Source organism: Lonchura striata, chromosome 14 (genome assembly GCF_046129695.1).
Source record: "Lonchura striata isolate bLonStr1 chromosome 14, bLonStr1.mat, whole genome shotgun sequence".
NCBI classification, from domain to species: domain Eukaryota; kingdom Metazoa; phylum Chordata; class Aves; order Passeriformes; family Estrildidae; genus Lonchura; species Lonchura striata.
Genome location: NC_134616.1, coordinates 15,607,307 through 15,625,035, shown reverse-complemented (window position 1 = coordinate 15,625,035; position 17,729 = coordinate 15,607,307). Strand labels below are relative to the sequence as shown.

At 55.1% G+C, this 17,729-nt stretch overlaps 1 protein-coding gene across 1 annotated transcript; it reads right to left on the bottom strand.

The window, feature by feature from the left end:
* Positions 1–46: 46 nt before the first annotated feature.
* On the bottom strand, positions 47–8,856 carry LOC110477964 (endothelin receptor type B). Its single transcript, XM_021544232.2, has 8 exons — positions 8,739–8,856; positions 5,820–6,326; positions 4,867–4,979; positions 4,216–4,420; positions 3,500–3,649; positions 2,703–2,836; positions 1,758–1,866; positions 47–1,151 (listed from the first exon to the last, which is right to left on the bottom strand). The coding sequence occupies exons 1-8, from the start codon at positions 8,751–8,753 to the stop codon at positions 1,002–1,004; spliced, it is 1,383 nt and encodes a 460-aa protein (XP_021399907.1). The 5' UTR covers positions 8,754–8,856; the 3' UTR covers positions 47–1,001.
* Between the last annotated feature and the right edge of the window lie 8,873 nt (positions 8,857–17,729).

Sequence of the window (17,729 nt, the reverse complement as noted above, 5' to 3'; positions counted from 1 at the left end):
CACCACAGATTGGGAAAATGGGCTGGTCTTGATATTCCTCAGTCTGTTTTCCTCAAACCCATTTGTCTTCATGATTTATTTGTAAAACATTTACATTTCAGTGACAGTTAAGCTACAAGTCCATCCCAACACCTGGAAAATGTTTTAATTGCAGGTCTCATCTCTTCTCCCCTTTTCCTCTCTCCCTTTTTTTTCTGTGACAAGGTAGAAGGGGAAAAGAAGGAAAAGAGAGAGAGGGAAAAGAGAGATGTAGGAAAGCCAACAAAAAATCGTCAAAAACCTGATAAATACAGCTTTTTCATGTAGATTTTCTGAAAGTTTTGGCAAGAACTTAGAATGGAATCACATGGATTCACAGACTGGTTTGGGTTGGGAGGGACTCCCACTCCCTCTCCTCCCACCCCTGCCATGGGCAAGGACTCCTTCCCTATCCCAGGGTGCTCCAAGCCCTGTCCAACCTGGCCTTGAAAACTGCTGGCAAATCACCTGGGGGATGAATTACTGCCAATAATAAATTCCAGAGAGCCCTTTCCCATATTTTACTTGGTTCTAGTGGCTCTTCCAGCTGAGATTGAATCTTCTCCACTGCCTTTCCCACCTCCACATGACCACGAGGACATCTCTGTCCCTCACAGGCTTTGCTTGGCTTTTACAGCTGGGAATTGTCACTCTCCCTCTTCTCCTCACCCCAACATTCCTTCCCTTCCCACACGCATCCCTCCACCCCACGTTCCACCCCGAGGCAGTGGCCAGAAGTCCTTTGGTTTTCCTGGAAGGAAATGAAAAGTCCTGTGAGGATGTGAATGTCCTTCCCTCTCCTGCAGGGGTGACCGCTGGGGCCAGGAGCTGGGCTTGGAGGTGGTCCTGGGGAATGCCCCAGCTCCTTCCAGTTGGGTTAGGACACAAAGGCAAAGCTGATTCAGGCCCAGCCAGGAAGAGCCTGGGAGAGGATCAGAGGGGTCCTGCTGTCCTTGTGCCGTGTCCTGGACAGTGGCAGGGATTTAGGAAGAGCTGTACTTGTTGCTCAGGCGGGAGCTGCTCCGGTCCAGCCCCAGCTCCTGCCCCGTGGCTTTCCACTTCCCAACAGATCCCTTCTCGTCCGTGGGGGTGATGCTCAGGGCTGGCCTCTGGCACCAGCAGCACAGGCAGGACTGGGGAGACACAAGAGGGAGAGGTCACACACGTGGGATATGGGAAAAGAGGAGGAAATATTCCCACATCGTGCCAGCAGGTGTCCCTGAACAGTGCCAGGCTGGGAATTGCTGAGCACTGCTGTCCTGCATTTTGCTGGGAGCAGGTTTTCCAGGATCGGGCTGGTGAGGGTAGGAAATGAGGACACTAAAATTTGGGGGCATTTTTTATAATTGTGTGTTCTTTTCATTAGGGAACAGAAAATACAGGTGATGCTTAGCTGTGCCCAACTCCCATCCCATCCCATCCCAATCGCCTTCCCTTTCTTTCTCAGGGCTTCACTACTCCTAAAAATTACCTCCCAGCGTCTTGGGTTCAAAGTCTGCAGCAGCCCCAGCTCCTGGTCTGAGGGTTTGTGGGGATATTCCTGTCCCAGAGTGACAGGGAATTTTTGGCTTATCCTAAATCCTGCTCTCACAAAAGCCTCCCCCCAGCAGGGTACTGAGCTCTGGTGTACTTGGAGAAGGTAGGTATCTAATGGGGAAAATTTGGGATGAGGAATAAGATCAGCTTGTGTCCCTGGGCCTGGTGAGTGCAGCCAGGAGCTCTGGAGGGATCATTCCTACCTGGAAGCAGTTCTTGAATTTCCGGCTGACAAAGTACAGAGCCACGGGGTTGATGCAGGAGTTGAGGGAGGCCATGTTGATCCCAAAATAATCCATCACCAGGAGAAAACTGGGATGGGAAGGGAGAGAACAGATATGTCAGAAGCTCGTGAAGAACAGAGGGAATTTCCAAACTGCCTGGCCTGGGATCCTGCTTCCATGGAGGAGCAGTGACTGATAACAGAGCTGAGCACAAATCCATCCTTCCCTGAGAACAAACACTTTTCCTTGTATGGAGCATTCCCTGAGGAAGCCAAGAACATGAGCTGTGATTTCTCCTGGTGCTCCTGATGTTCCCAAACCCCAGCACAGCAGCAGCCCCTGGCCTGGGCTGGATTTTGGTTGATGGGTGGAAGGGGAGGGAGATGGACACCTCCCACCTGGCAGAAAGTGAGGAGCCCTCAGCCCTGCTGGAAATGTTCCTATGCCTAGGAGACCTCAGCCTCACAGGAACATTCCAAAATATAATTTAACCCTTCTCATGTCCCCCCATCCTCTCTGTGCCCATCAGGAGGGCAGTGCAGGGAATTACTGAAAGCAGGAGGTGGAAGGCAGCTCCCCCAGTCTGGTCCAACCCGACAGGGCCTGTGCTGGTGCCAGTGGGGCTCCAAGGCTGGTGTCACCTTCTGGGGCTCCCAGGCCAGTGTCACCTTCTGGGGCTCCCAGGCTGGTGTCACCTTCTGGGACTCCCAGGCCAGTGTCACCTTCTGGGGCTCCAAGGCTGGTGTCACCTTTGGGGCTCCCAGGCCAGTGTCACCTTTGGGGTTCCCAGGCCAGTGTCACCTTCTGGGGCTCCAAGGCTGGTGTCACCTTCTGGGGTTCCCAGGCCAGTGTCACCTTCTGGGGCTCCCAGGCTGGTGTCACCTTTGGGGCTCCCAGGCCAGTGTCACCTGCTGGGGGCCCTACCTGAGCAGCTCGCAGCGGTTGGGGTCCATCTGGTCGTAGATGGTTTTCTTGAGGATGCGGCTGAGGTGCAGGGGCAGCCAGCAGAGTGCGAAGATCACCACCAGGCAGAACACGGTCTTGGCCACCTCCCGGCGCTGCCAGACAGGAGCAGGGGGGAGGATGAGCACAGGGGAGCAGGTCCCAAATCGTGGAATGCTTTGGTTTGGATTGGAAGGAATCTTAAAGCTCGTCTTGTCCTGCTGTGGGCAGGGACATTTTGCACCAGCCCAGGTTGCTCCTGGAATTCTGCATCAGGTCCAGGCTGTAGAAAAGGGCAGGGCAGCAGTAGCTCCACGTGGGCCAGACCCCTCCCCACCATCACTCCTGGTGGCTCTGCTGGGATGGTGTTCCCTGGGACACGGGGCCTCCTCCATCCACCCATCACACTGTTAAGGTGACAACCAGCTGGAGCTCCTCAGGGAATCATTCCCAAAGCGTGGGAGGGGACAATGAACTCTTCCTGCACCCCTTGTCTGGGATTTGGCACATCCAGCCTTTGGTCCAGTGTGGTGTGTGCTGGGATAAATGACCAGGAGAGCTCTAATGAAGCTGGGCTGTGGCCAGAAGGGTTTGGGGTCATCCCCGAGGCTGGAGATTATGGAGCTGAAGGCCCTTTTCCCTGATGTAATCCCTGCATCAACGTGCCAAGTTCCTCTGTGAGGCTTTGCCAGCTCATCCTGTCCTTCACAGGGATGGGAAGTGTCCCCCCTCCAACAGCACTCTTGGGGAATGTCAGGATTCCTCCCTGGCTCTCTCACCCGTTTCATGTGGTCATTCAGAGCAATCCTCATCCCGTTCCTCTTGCTCAGCATCTCACAGGACATGAGGGTGTAGAAGATGCCCGTGCACACCAAGGGCAGGCAGAAATAGAAGCCAAAAAGCCACCAGTCCTTCACATCCCGGTAGAACTGCGGGGGAAAGGGAGAAGGAACAGCTGGAAATGGGGAAAGGGCAGCAGGGGTAGCTTGGGATGCACACGTACCCTCCTGGAGCAGGATTGCGATTTGGATTTGGATTTGGATTGGGATTTGGATTTGGATTTGGATTTGGATTTGGATTTGGATTTGGATTTGGATTTGGATTTGGATTTGGATTTGGAATGGGATGCACACGTACCCTCCTGAAGCAGAACTGAGATTGGGATTTGAGTTGGGATTGGGATTGGGATTGGGACCAGAGTTGGGGTTGGGATGCACATGTACCCTCCTGAAGTGGGATTGGCATTAGGGTTGGGATTGGGATGGGTATTGTAATTGGGATTGGGTTGGGATTGGGATTAGGATGCACACATATCCTCCTGAAGCAGGATTTGGATTAGGGTCGGGATTGGGATGCACAGGTACCCTCATTAAGTGGGATTGGGATAGGTAGTATTGGATTTGGGTTGGGACTGGGATTAGGATGCACACGTATCCTCCTGAAGCAGGATTGGATTAGGGTCGGAGCTGGGATTGGGGTGGGGATGCATGGGTACCCTCATGAAGCGGGACTTCTGCTCCGAGGCCAGCATGCACACCCACAGGTGCTGCTCCCAGTAGCTCAGCTCCACCATGTCGAAGGCGATGGCCTCGGGCACTGCCAGCACGATGGCCACGGCCCAGATCAGCAGCACCTCCACGGCCTTCCACATGGGGATCCCAATGCCCTGGATCCGGCTCCAGGACGCCACGGCTCGGTACCTGCCCGGGGTGGGAACGGGACAGGAGCAGATGGGAGGGAGAAAAGCAGCCAGGGAGGGGAGCAGAAGGTGCAGGTTGGAATTGTCACCAAAGGTTCTGTCCCTCACACCTTCCTCCTGCACCTCGGGACCTTCCCAAGTGTGGGAATGGGAAGCAGGGGCTCAGTGGATGGCATGGCATGGCATGGCGTGGCATGGCATAGCATAGGGGCTGTCCTTGGCCACCCTTCCTCACCACCCCACCCACACCATGATCCTCCCCTCAGCCTTTCCCAGCAGGATTTCAGCTTTGTCCACCAGAGAGTTCCTGCTGGATTCCAGCTCCACATGAGAGCAGTCTGTCCCCATCTTGGCACTGGCCTGGGAACGAGCTCCTGGTTCTGCCTCTGGTCCCAGCCAAGGGCCAGGGGCAGGCTTGGCAGGGCAGGGGTGGCTCCTGTGTCTTACCTGTCGATGCTGAGGGCACAGAGGCTGAGCACCGTGATGCCCACGGAGGCTTTCTGGATGAAGGGCACCAGCTTGCAGACCTGCACCCCGAAGGGCCAGTCCTTGGCCAGGAGCTGGGGAGGATCCACAGGTTACCAGGCTGCTTTGGGAATGTGCTCCCAGCTCCCTATCTGTGGGTGCACCCACGAGGTGTGGGGAGCCCACAGAGAGCAGGGAGAGCACCCTCAGCTTCCCAGCACTGGGAATGTGGCCACTTTCCCATGGTTTGCTGGCACTGGGAAACTTTGATTTCCCTGACTGGACACAGAGATGAAGGATGGTCCAGACAGCAGGCCCTGACTCCAGACCCTGGGGGGTTTTGAATGGATCTGAGTCCTGAACTCCACACTGGGCTCCTTTGGGTTATTGTGAAAGTGAGAATGAAAGTCATGCTCTGACACAGCCGAAGTCCAGCCTGGACATCTTCAAAGCCATGTGTCCCAAGCCTTTTGCAGACTCTGACCCCTGAGCACACTCACTTTCCTGACTGAACACAGGCTCTGTGGCCCCACGCTCAGCTGGGACAAGCAGAGGTGGGGACAATGTGTCCTGACAGCTGGAGAAATCCAGGCCACTCCTTCCAGAGGAGAATGAGACTGAGTTCACAGCCCTTCTGTCCCCCTGGCCCCTGGAGCCCAGAACCACCCACCCATTCCAGCTCTTTCCTCCGGCCTCAGCACCAACACAAACCATGGAATCCAGAAGGGCTTCAGAGGGACCTCAAAGCCCATCCAGTCCCTCCCCCTTGCCACAGGCAGGGACACCCTCCACCATCCCAGGCTGCTCCAAGCCCCATCCAAACTGGCCTTGGACACTTCCAAGGATCCAGGGGCAGCCCTATCTCCTCCCAGGAGCAACTCCCAGGCCCCCGAGGTAGGATCACCCCCATCCCCACCATGCCAGGCGGAGCCCACCTTGTAGACGTTGATGGGCAGTGCGATGAGGATGTAGAGCAGGTCCCCCAGGGCCAGGCTGGCGATGAGGACGTTGGGGCCGTTCCTCATGCACTTGTTCTTGTAGATGATGCGCAGCAGCGTGGAGTTGCCGATGATGCCCACGATGAAGATGGTGCAGGACACAATGGTGTTGATGTACTTGAAGACGTGGCGGATGTCGGCGGGCCGGGCGCACACGGGCAGCAGCGGCGGCTCCGAGGGGCCGCTCCCGCCGGCGCCGTCCGACGCGTTGGGCGCTGGCACACCCCGCAGCACCAGGCTGTAGGCCTGCTCGTGGCCCAGCCCCTCCAGGGCCACGGTGCTCTCCTGGAAGGCCCGCGGGGTCTGGCTGTGCCCCCCGGAGAAGAGGCAGCTCAGGACAATGGCCAGAGCGGCAGGAGCTGGGATTGGTCCTGCTGAGGCCGTGAAGATGGAGGCAGGAGTCCTCATGGTGCTTCTGGGATGTCCTCGGGGTCCTGCTGGGATCTGCCAGTGGAGAAAGGGATCAGGGAGAGAAATTGTTTAGCAGAGGGTGGAGAGGTGGGATATTGGAGAGAAGAAAAGTTGCTCAGCCTGGAGAGGAGGAGGCTGAGGTCAGACCTCATGGGGGTCTGAAAGCTCCTCACAAGAGGTAACTCCAGTCTCTGCTCACTGTGAGCAGGGACAGACCCCAGAGAACAGCTGGAGCTGTGTCAGGGAGGGTCAGGCTGGATATCAGGAAAGGTTCTTCCTCCAGAGGTGCTGGCACTGCCCAGGCTCCCCAGGGAATGGGCACAGCCCTGAGGCTGCCAGAGCTCCAGGAGCCTTTGGACAGCACTGCCAGGGATGCCGGGTGGCATTGCTGGGGGTCTGGGCAGGGCCAGGGACTGATCCTGTGGGTCCCTTCAAAGCTGGGATATTCTATTTTATGAGTCAATTCTATTTATGAGTTGCTGGAGAGCTCCATCATCCCAGCAAACAGAAACGATGCCAGATCGGATCCCACCAGGCCAGAGCTGTTGACCCTGAGGGTGAGGTTTGTGCTGCTAAATTTAAACAGTTCAGCAGAACAAACTGGAAGGGGAACAAACCGTCCCTTGTGCCTCTGACGTGGCCCTGCAGCGGCTGGGACACCTGCCTGTGCTCAGTGAGTGTGGCAGCAGGGACTGCACCTCCTGCATTGCTGCTCCTGTGGACAGTCCCAGTTCCCTTCTGTGCCCATCCCACCCCTCACTTAGAATCCCAGAATCACTGACATTGGAAAAGCCCTCCAGGATCATCGAGTCCAAGCTGTGCCCAATCCCCACCTTGTCACCAGCCCAGAGCACCGAGTCCAGGTGTTCCTTGGATACCTGCAGGGATGGGCACTCCAAACCTCCCCGGGCAGCCCCTTCCAAGGCCTGAGCACCTTTTCCATGGGGAAATTCCTCCTGGTATCCACCTGAGCTTCCCCTGGCCCAGCCTGAGGCCATTCCCTCTCCTCCTGTCCCTGTTCCCTGCAGCAGAGCCCGTTCCCCCGGCTGTCCCCTCCTGTCAGGGAGCTGTAGGGTTTAGTTTTGGGGTATTTTGTGCCTGACAGGTTCAGGTTGTGGTTTTGGGGCACGCCCAGGACAGGAGTCCACTGGGGGTGTCCCAGCCTCTCCTCCCCACCGTGCCCACAGGATTGCAGCTCTCAGGAGAGGGCAGACCCAGCTCAGAATTCCTGCCTGAGGTAGGAATTCTACCTTTGATAGCTTTGGATGGCACAGCCACTCGTGGCTGGAGGACAGCGGGGACACTGGCACAGGGTGCCTGAGCAGCCCTGGGACAGGGAACGTGCCCAGAGCTCCCCGCAGCCCTGGGCTCTTTCATCAGCCCAGCCTGACCTCAGAGCTCTGCTGAAGAAAAATGTGGAAGCATAAAAACCCTGGGGCTTGGCAGAGGAGCTCATGTGAGGGAGGATCACAGGACAGGGCTCCTGCCCAGCCCCTCCACGGCGCAGCGGCAGAGCACTGGGGAGGAAAAACACTTCCTCCCCATCTCGCCTTAAACTGAGTCAAATCTTTTATTAAAGATTTAAATCTTTAATTAAAGAATTAATTAAAGAATTTAGGCAAAGAGGAATGGTTCTCTCCTGCCTAACAGCCCATTTACTCCTTGCTCTTCCTATCTTGGAGTGCTTGGAAGCACAGCCCTTCCTCAGCTGAGGGAAACTGAGGCACAGGAGTATCAAGAAGCTTGTTCAGCTGGGAAACCAATACCAGCATGGTTAAACCCCAGATCCAGAATTGCTTTCACCCATCCCGGGGGGAATTTTAACTGTGCCCAGCCCAAATGGCAGCTGAAGCCACTGGAATCCTGGCATGGATTCAGGGAATCAGGGAGAGACTCCCAGAGAGAAAATCAGACTGAAAACTGATTCAGTCACCTCAGCTCTACAGAGCCTAAATCCCCCTGAAAGGTGCCGTGATGGGATTGGAATCCCTCTTCCCTGGGAGCCCAGGAGAGCCCAGCACATCCCAGGCAGCATCCTCACCTCCAGCAGCCTCTCCTTCCATCCTCCTCCTCCTCTCCCTCCCTACCAGAGCAGTTCCACCTCTCCAGACTCACCTCTCCAGACACCAAACCCAGCTTTTTTGTGGATAAATATTGCAGCACAATCTCTGTGGATGGAGGAGAGGAGGGAGGGAGGTGACAGCAGCACATCCCACCGCTCCCTGCCCCGAGCCCAGCCTGCTCCGGGAGCAGAAGGACTTTCCATCCCAGGTGTGCTGGGTTCCTCCTCTGCCTGCCACCTCCTGGACCTTGTCCAGGCACCGTGGTCCCTCCAACGCCTTCCCCAGAGGGAAAAATCCCTGCAAAAAATCACCCTGACACAAGGAATCGTTTTGTCTGCAGATTAATGCACAGAACAGCAAAGCTTTCCATCGGAGTCGTTACCTTCCTGCTGACCATGGAATTTGGGAGCTGTTCCTCAGGGCTCCTTCCCCCTGCCCGGGACGCTGGGCATGTCCTGGGGGAGCTGCACTGCTTTGGATGCTGGAGTTGGCTTTTGGGAGGGGCTGGAGCTGCGGGGAATGCTCCTTGCAGTGGGAGGTTTTATAGAACATCCCAGGGCTCCCCCAGCGCAGCCCCTGCGACCAATGGCTGAGGGAGGGATGGGGATGGAGGAGGGAAAAGCGGCACAAACACGGGACAGCTCTGGGAAGGAGTGAAAATAACAAACAAATAAAGCTGCACGGGGGGTGGCACTATCTGCTCCGTGAGTGACGGGATCCCCATCTCAAGATTTGTTCAAAGTTGCTGATGAGAACTGGGCCAGCCTGGCTTTTCTCAGTGGTCAAGGCTTGTAAATAGGGTAGAAATCATGTGTGTATGCAGGAAAAGCCAGATTTAGTGGGAAGGGCACGGAGATAGAGACAGGTTTAAGTGGGAAGGACAGTAGGTAGAGCCTGGTTTACTGGGAAGGACACAGAGGTAAAGCCAGGTTTAAGTGGGAAGGACAGCAGGTCAAATCAGGTTTAGTGGGAAGGACACAGAGGTAGAGTCAGGTTTAAGTGGGACAAACAGCAGGAAAAACCAGGTTTAAGTGGGAAGGACAGCAGAAAAAGCCAGGTTTAAGTGGGAAGGGCATGGAGATAAAGCCAGGTTTAGTGGAAAGGACACAGAGGTAAAGCCAGGTTTAAGTGGGAAGGACAGCAGGTTGAATCAGGTTTAGTGGGAAGGACACAGAGGTAGAGCCAAGTTTAGTGGGAAGGACACAGAGGAAGAGTCAGGTTTAAGTGGGAAGAACACAAAGGTAGAGGCAGGTTTAAGTGGGAAGGGCATGGAAGTAAAGCCAGGTTTAGTGGGGAGGATGGAGGTAAAGCCAAGTTTAAGTGGGAAGGACACAGAGGTAGAGCCAGGTTTAAGTGGGAAGGACAGAGGTTTGGTGGGCTGGGCTGGATGGACACAGCCCATGCCTGGCCTTGCCTGGAGCACCCAGCTGCTGCCCCTTTTTGTCCAGTAATACCCAGAGACGTTTCCACCTCTTGTGTCCCAGAGCTGACTCTGGAGCTCTGTGGATCATTCCTGAACCTTGGTGCATTCCTGGGACTCTGGGGCTGGGCTTTTTGTTGGGCTCACACAGGAGCAATCAAGTCCATTGCCAGCTGGAGGCTCTGAGGGGCAGCAGGAGGTGACCTGGCCCTGTCCCCTCTGCTGGCTCCATCCCCAGGCAGAGCAGGGGCTGCCCCTCAAAGGGCTCTCTGCCCGGGGCAGAATCCATGGATTGAACCACCCTTTAACCCTTTGGCCTCTGCGAGGAGCTGCAGCTTTTCCTGGGCTCTCTTCCCAAAACAGAGAAGTTTGGGGAGTGCAGGGGCCCCCTCCCTGCCCCCTGGGGGTTCCTGCAGTCTATTCTGGGCCAGTCACGTTCCTGCACGGGACAGGGCATGAATGGCCCTCTCTGTTCTGATGGGGACAAAGGATGGCTCCAACCCCTGGGACAACCCCAGGAAAACCCAGCCTTGCCCAGCCAGAGTGGCCCTGACACACATTTGGGTCCAAGGCTGGCGCTGAGTGGCTTCAGTGATGAGAACGAAACCCCAAAGCCACGCCACGTCCCGTGCTTTGTGGCACAGCAGGAAAGCAGGAAAGCTTCCTGGGGAGCCCAGGGATCCCTGAGGCCTGGGGAGAGCCACAGCTCAGGGCACCCACCCTTCACAGCTTTGCCAGCTGTGGGAACGTGCCAATGGCTTTGTAATCCAATTTGTAATCCAAGCCACGGGAACAGCTCTGCCAGACAAGGGCTGCTGAAGGAGCATCTCTGCTGCTTCCAGCTGGAATCACGGGCTTCAGCCTGCAGGTGGACAAGTGTGGAGCCCCACAGAGGCTCAGCTGAGCTCTGCTTTGGAGAATGGAAATTGAGAGGAATCCGATTTACAGGTGTGGTCATGGAGCAGAGAAACATCTGGGAGAATCATTTGGGAGGTTCTCCTTTCCCCTCCCAACATCTGGGTGCTCCCCCCATGGCAGAGGGAATGCAGATGTGTGCCTGGGGATGTGCACAGGAGGGGATGGAGCTGCCTCCCACTAATTGCTTTAATTATGGCACTAATAAGGCACTAATTGCTCTTCACAGTCCTGAACCCCAGCCAGGCCCCAGACCCCGTTCCAGTCCAGCTGGAGGAGCCCCAGTGTCCAGGTGTGTGTCTATGTTATCCCAAATGCAGGGAGGGGGCTGTGGGGAAGCCGGGATGCCTGCGAGGAGGGAACATCCCTGGAGGCATCACAGACAGAGCCTCTCCTCTGGGACCTGAACAGGAAAACTCCGAGAGAGTCCCTCGGGAATTCAAAGAGGTAAAACATTACAGAGAAGTGACTGCTGGGGACCTGCAGGGACAAATCCTTCAGGAAGATGTTTTTCCAGGGTTGTCAGCTGGCAAATCCTGCTTTGGGGAGGCCTGGTGTCATCTGACTGAAAAATGCTGGGTGTATTTCTGCTCAGGCATCCTCTGGGAAGGCTTGGATTTAGTTCTGGGGCACTGGGAATGGTGAGGTGGAAAGCTCAGAAACTGCCTCCCAGCCTGACACCTCCACTGGCATCACTTAAAATAAATAAATAGAATAAAAGTGCCTGCATTTCTGGTCATACTCCTCAAGTCCTGCTGCCAGCATTCCCTTTGCCCTGCCTCTTATGCCAGAGGGATCTGGAGTGCTGGAGAACAGCTCTGGCATCTTTCCAGCAGTGCTTTTCTGCTGCAAATATTTTCATTCACGTCAAGTTCTGATCTCTGAATTTCCCCTTCTCCTTGCCCCCTCCAGGCTGATATTCCCTATCAGTTCTATCTCCTGGAGCAACCCTGCAGTGCAGCAGTGAAGAGTGAGGAGAGCAAGAGGTGGTGCCAGTCCCCGTGCTGCCCTCTATTCCTTTCCTATCCTATGGAGAACTGAGAGAAATCTCAGAGCTGCCCTTCAGGTGAGCCAGGAAAAACGCCCCAGTGGCTTGGAAAACATGGAAGCAGTGGGATGCAAACCCCTACTTGTCCCCCATTGCTGCCCCTGATGCCCATCCTGCCCCATCAGCCCAACAGGAACTCCAGGTAATTCTCCTCGGATTTAACACCGGAACCTCCAGCAACTCCAGGCTGGATCCCCCAAACCGGGGACGTTCTGCTGTGCAAAGAGCTGGGAAATTGGGATTATTTCAGTGTCTGCAGCCGGGCTGGGTGAGTGCAGGAACGGGATTGCTCAGGCACACGGGACTTTCCCTTCCCTGGAGGAGGGGATGCCTCGGGAAGCGGAGCCAGATCCCTGCTGTTCCCACGAGCCCGCGCTGACCCCGCACTTGAAGTTTTTTTGCTCATAACTTTCTTATCAGCCGGGGCCGAGCGAAGTCAAGTTCTTGGGAGTTGTTTGGAGATGTTTGGAGCTGTTTGGAGCTGTTTGGAGGGGGACGGGGCGTTCGCAGCCACGGCTCGGGCTGTGGCCGTGCCTGGGCTCCTGCCCGATTCGGATAAACCGGAGCTTCTGCTGAGCTCTCGCTGTCGTCAGCTGGCCCCGATGGCAAAGCATCAGAGGCTGGGGTCACCATGTCCCTTGGGGTGCAGGAGCCTTAAGGAAGTCGCAGGAGCTGGGGATATCTCTGTGTCCCAAAGATGTGGAAACCAGCGATGGGAGGATGTTGATCCCGGCTTGGTGGGAAGAGGGCTTAAAATCACAGAATCACGGAGTTGTTAAAGTGGAAAAGATCTTTCTGGCCATCAAGTTCAACCACCAGCCAGCACCATGAGCACTGCTAAACCTTGTCCTCAGGTGCCACATCCATGTGGTTTTTGAGCATGTCCATGTGGTTTTAATCCACTTTCAGGGATGGGAGTTCCACCACTGCCCTGGGCAGCTGTGCCAGGGCTGGACAACCCTTTTTGTGAAGAATCTTTCCCCAGTTTCCAATCTGACCCTCCCCTGGCACAGCTTGAGGCTGTTTCCTCTCTTCCTGTCCCTTGTCCCTGGGAGCAGAGCCCGATCCCCGCCTGGCTGCTCCCTCCCTGGTGTCTCCAGGAGCCCCACAAGTCCTAAGGGCTCTCCAGAGGCAGAAGGGAAGCACCTCCCAGGTGCTCACAGCACAAGGTCGGGATTACTGCTCCCAAGGTGGTTGGTGACTCCAAGTGCTGGTGACATTGTCCCTCCTCACCCAGAGCTTTGCCATGGCTCCCAAGAAGGTCCCTGCTCTCCTGGATGAGGAACTGCGGTTCCTCAGGATCCATAGGTCACTCCACAGCTGCTCTGGTGCCAGGCTGGACACAGGAGTGAGACCTATGGACACCGAAATGGGATTTCTGCCAGGGTTTTTGTGTGTCACAAGGTGCATTTCCCTGAGGTGCTTTGGGGAGGTCTCCCACAAACCTCCCTCTGCTGGAAGCATTGATGCCATTTGCTAAAGAGCTTGACTAAAGGTGGTCTTCTGGCTCCTGCAGCAGAGCTGGGATGCAATTATTACATTAATTTCTCTTTAGCAGATCTTTGAATCCGAAATACTGTGGGCTTTAAACCTGAGCAAACTCCCCTGCTCTGTGTAATTGTTCTAACCTTTAATTTGTCCTTTGCTTATTCACACCTACGTATGTAAAAAGTATTTCTGTTGATTGATAGAAAATGTGAGTGAATTTGGGATTTTTAGTTTCTGAATGCTGTTTATTATCTTCATTTATTTTGGTAAAGCTACTTCATTTAAGTAGTTCAGCTCCAGAACTGTGAATATTTTGAATTCAGGTCCAAACTTCCTGAAAAATTGGAATTGAAGGAAATCCAAGCACTGTCAGTACTGGAGTGGATCCAGACACTTCATCTGAAACCCACGAAGAACCTTTGTGGAGATCTCCAGATCTTCCCAGTGGCTGATGAGGTGGGGCAGATCCTCGGTGGCTTTGGCACAGCCAAAAGGCCCAGAAGCTCAATGGGACATTCCCTGGATTATTTCCCAGCGTCTCCCACCTTCCATTCCCTCCTGCTTAACAAGCTTCTGAGAAAAGCTGGGACAAATGGGTTATTGCTCCTGAAATGATTGCAGATAATTATAGAGAGATTAATGGCTTCTCCTCGAAGAGCCACCGACAGCTTCGAGTACTCTTGACCTTTCCAGGAAATGGGAATGAGGAAAGACAGCAGGAAGTGGGCTGGATAAACAGTGTGGAATTTAGAGTCTTCAAAGTTCTGGGAGGGCAGGACTGCTGAGATTCCCCATATTCACGCCATGGAACCCCCTCAATGCTCACCAGAGAAAGCTGGCAATGGGGAAGTGAAAAATGCCACATTGGCAGTGGAAAAATGCCTTGGGAATGAGAGAAAGGAGAGGAAAACACCAGTGGGGATCACCTCTGGCATTTGGGAGAGGAGCCATCCTTCCTGGGGTCTGGGCTTTGGTTATCCCTGGGAAAGGAGGGTGAAACAGGCAGGAATTCCGGGCTGCCCTCACTCTGGGATTTGCCAGATCACTTCCATAACTTGGTGGCCAGCTAAGGGATGAGCCAGGAGAAACCCGAATTTAATACAGGTGGTGGCAAAATCACAACTGGGCACTGCTGAGTTCAAACTCCCCCCAGAGCCTGGACCCTGTGGGAAGAGAAAAACATGGATGCCATCCAAGAAAAGGGAGGAATCCCTGGGAGTCCCCACAGCCTCAAGAGGCTCTGAACCTCTTTTGGATGAATTTTGCAGTGGCACCTCCAGCAGGGATCTGGAGGAGGCTTGGAATGAATGAACCAGCTGAGTTTTAGAGCTCTGCCTATTGGAGCCACCCGGAGAGACAGTCAAAGGAAGGATGGAAATTGCTTTGGGAGCATTGGAATCCTGCCAGGGGATGTCTCCTGCTGCAGGTGAGAGCCCTGAAGCTTGGCAGCCCCACCACAGCCTGGGACAGTTGCCTCTGGGTCAGGCACTGGCTGTTGAGATCAGTGCCCCCAAAAACATTTGAGGAAGACAAGAACAGTCCCATCTTTAATTCCCTGGCTGCCTCAAGGGAATCCTGGAAGGAGAGGTGGGAAGAGCATGTGCAGAGCTGGCTTTAGCAAGGAACCATCAGCTAAAAATCCATCTCTGCACAGGAATCATCCCATCTCAGTGTCCCAGGGAGATCTTCCTGTCCTCAGCACTTCCAGTCCAGGATTTAATGCCATGAACATCTAATCTTCCCATCCTGCCTCCTGATGGGGAAGGGCATTCCAACCAGAGTGGGAATAAATCTGTTGGAGAGCATCCCAAGGAGGCCTATGAGGTGGTGAAGGATGGAGGGGAAGCCCAGGAGAGGTGACTTGAGAAGAGGATGCTGAGGTCAGACCTCACGGGGGTCTGGAACCTCTGCTGAGGGGCAGCTGCAGCGTTTGCTTCCTGTGACAGGGACAGGAATTAGGGAACAGCTGGAGCTGTGTCAGGGAGGGTCAGGCTGGAGATCAGGAAAGGTTCTTCCCCCAGAGGTGCTGGCACTGCCCAGGCTCCCCAGGGCATGGGCACAGCCCTGAGGCTACCAGAGCTCCAGGAGCCTTTGGAGAGCACTGCCAAGGATGGTGGGTGGGATTGTTGGGGGGTCTGGGCAGGGCCAGGGGCTGGATCCCCGATCTTTGGGGTCACTGCCAACTCAGGATATTCCAGGATTCTCTGCAGGAGGGGATGTGCTGGGGGAACAGTGTGGAGCTCACCCTGGAGCCCAGGGTGGGTCAGATGACACAGGAGGGACAGAGGGGCTCAGAGGGGTTTCCACCCTGCTGGAGTGGAGCTGGAGTGCCACTGATGGAGGGCAGGAAAAAAGATGGGAAAGAGGAGTTGCCCTGTAAACCAAGGATGGCCTGGGGAGAGGAGCAGTCACGCGTGTTAGGGCTGACCGGGCCATGTGAGGAGCCTCAATGGGGCTCTGTGAGGGGACACTGGGCCTTCTGTGAGGGCTGCACATCCCCACAGAGCCACCGGGTCACAAGCACCACATGTGACTGGACACTGCCACCCCACCGCGGCCGAGCCAGCGGCACGGGGAGTTAAAGACAGCATTTTGGGAAGCCCCTCCCTGCTCCATTAATTAAGCAGGAGAGGTAGAGAGGGAATAGAAATGTTGTTTGGGTTTGTGTTTTTTAAGAGGGTTTCATTTTAAAAACACTCCCAATATCCCATTTTATTAAATGTTGGGGAGCTTTGTGGGCTCCTGCACAGGAGACCTGCTGCCATGGGTGGATGAGGACAAGGATCTCCTTGTGGAGACTCTTCATTTGTCACTCCCAGATCTCCTCTGGGATTCAGGAAGGGAAAGCAGCACGTGGACAGGAGCTGATGTCCTCTGTCACCTGCTGAGCACATCACAGAACTGTTTGGGCTGCAAGAGAGCCTGAGGGTCACCAAGCTCCATCCCCTCACCACGGGACACCATCCACCAGATGTGGGAGGTTCCTCCAGGCTGAGGAGTCTCTCCACCAATGGAAGCACCCTGAAAACACTCCTGGGACAGCCCTGGAATGAAGGACCTCATTCAGGGAGCTGGGATGCCCTGAGAGCCTCACCACCCATCTGTCAGAAGGTCAAAGGGACGGAAAGAAGGAGCCCCACCTGAGAGCAGGGAAGTGGAAGGAGATGTCTCGCTGCTGGGGGCTGAGCCCCAGAGCTTCCCACTTGAGGAGGGGAAAGCAAAAATGGAACAACAATTCCCAATAAACCCCATTCCCCCCACCCAAGCACGGATGGGACAGTGGCAGTGTTTAGAGGGAAAGCTGGGTCCTCTTGTTTATTTTAAGCTGGAAGCCAAGAGGCTCCTGCTGGTGACTTCAAAGAAAAGTTTGTTTCTGTGTTCTGCTAATTACCAGAACACCCAGACCCCATCTCTGGGGCCCGGAGTGTTGCAAAAACATGGAAAGGTTAATTGAAGGCAAAGGGAAAAGGAGAATCCTGGCTTTAACTTTCCTGGGCTGCCCTTGTTATGCTGACAGCACGGTGCAGGCAGATTTAATGACTCCTCATTACCCTGCTACCTAATTAACCTCCTGCCCTGAAGCACAGAGAGGCTGAGAAAGAACTCCCTGCCCAGGAACGTCCTCTGCCAGCAGCCCCCGGGGTTAAAGGAGACATCTCCAGCAATGCCAGGCTGAAATCCTGCCTGGATTCCAGCTAATTCCTGTGACACAGAGAAGGGCAGTGCTGGGATCCCAGCTCCGTGGTGTTGGATTTTGGGAATCTGCTTGCTCATCATCCCAGTGATGGCAGCAGGGTGACAGAGCTGGCACCAGGCTTCCAGTGGGACAAGGAAGACTCCAGCTGGTCATGGCAAGGATGCTCCCTGGTTCTGTGAGGGTCAGGGTGGTGGTTTGGGAGCACAGCTGCCCCTGCACCCACCTGGCAGATAGAGCAGGATCACAGAATGGGTCAGGTTGGAAGGGACCACAGTGGATTCTCTGATCCTCCCTGCTCAAGGGAATATCACTCCAGATGCTCGGGATTGTCCTGTATGGGACAAGAATCTGTCCCAGTTAATGGGGAAAAAATGTTTTGTGTTCTCTTTGCTGGATCAGCTCCTGTTTTTCCTCTTACCTCAAATACTGGTGCAGATGAAATCAAGGACTGGTCCCTTGATTTCACCTCAAGGAGGCTGGAGAGGGATTTCCCCTGAGGGCATGGAGGGATAGGACAAGGGGGAATGCCTTAAGCTGAATGAGAACGGGGGTAGATGTGACATTGGGAATTAGGAATTGTCCCCTGTGAGGGTGGGCAGCCCTGGCACAGGTGCCCAGAGCAGCTGTGGCTGCCCCTGGAGCCCTGGCAGTGCCCCAGGCCAGGCTGGACAGGGCTGGGAGCAGCTGGGACAGCGGAAGGTGTCCCTGCCTATGGCAGAGGTGGCACTGGAGGGGCTTTAAGATCGTTCCAACCCAAACCATTCCATGATTCCATGACCCACACTTTCAACAGAACTGCTGGGAG

What these genes read in the sequence shown, in the direction of transcription:
- LOC110477964 (XM_021544232.2), bottom strand. An exon ending in TGCCCATCAACGTCTACAAG is followed by an intron (nt 4,980 to 5,819) that starts GTGGGCTCCGCC and finishes GATCCTCCCCAG; the next exon opens with CTCCTGGCCAAGGACTGGCC. An exon ending in TGTGCCCTCAGCATCGACAG is followed by an intron (nt 4,421 to 4,866) that starts GTAAGACACAGG and finishes CACCCCGGGCAG; the next exon opens with GTACCGAGCCGTGGCGTCCT.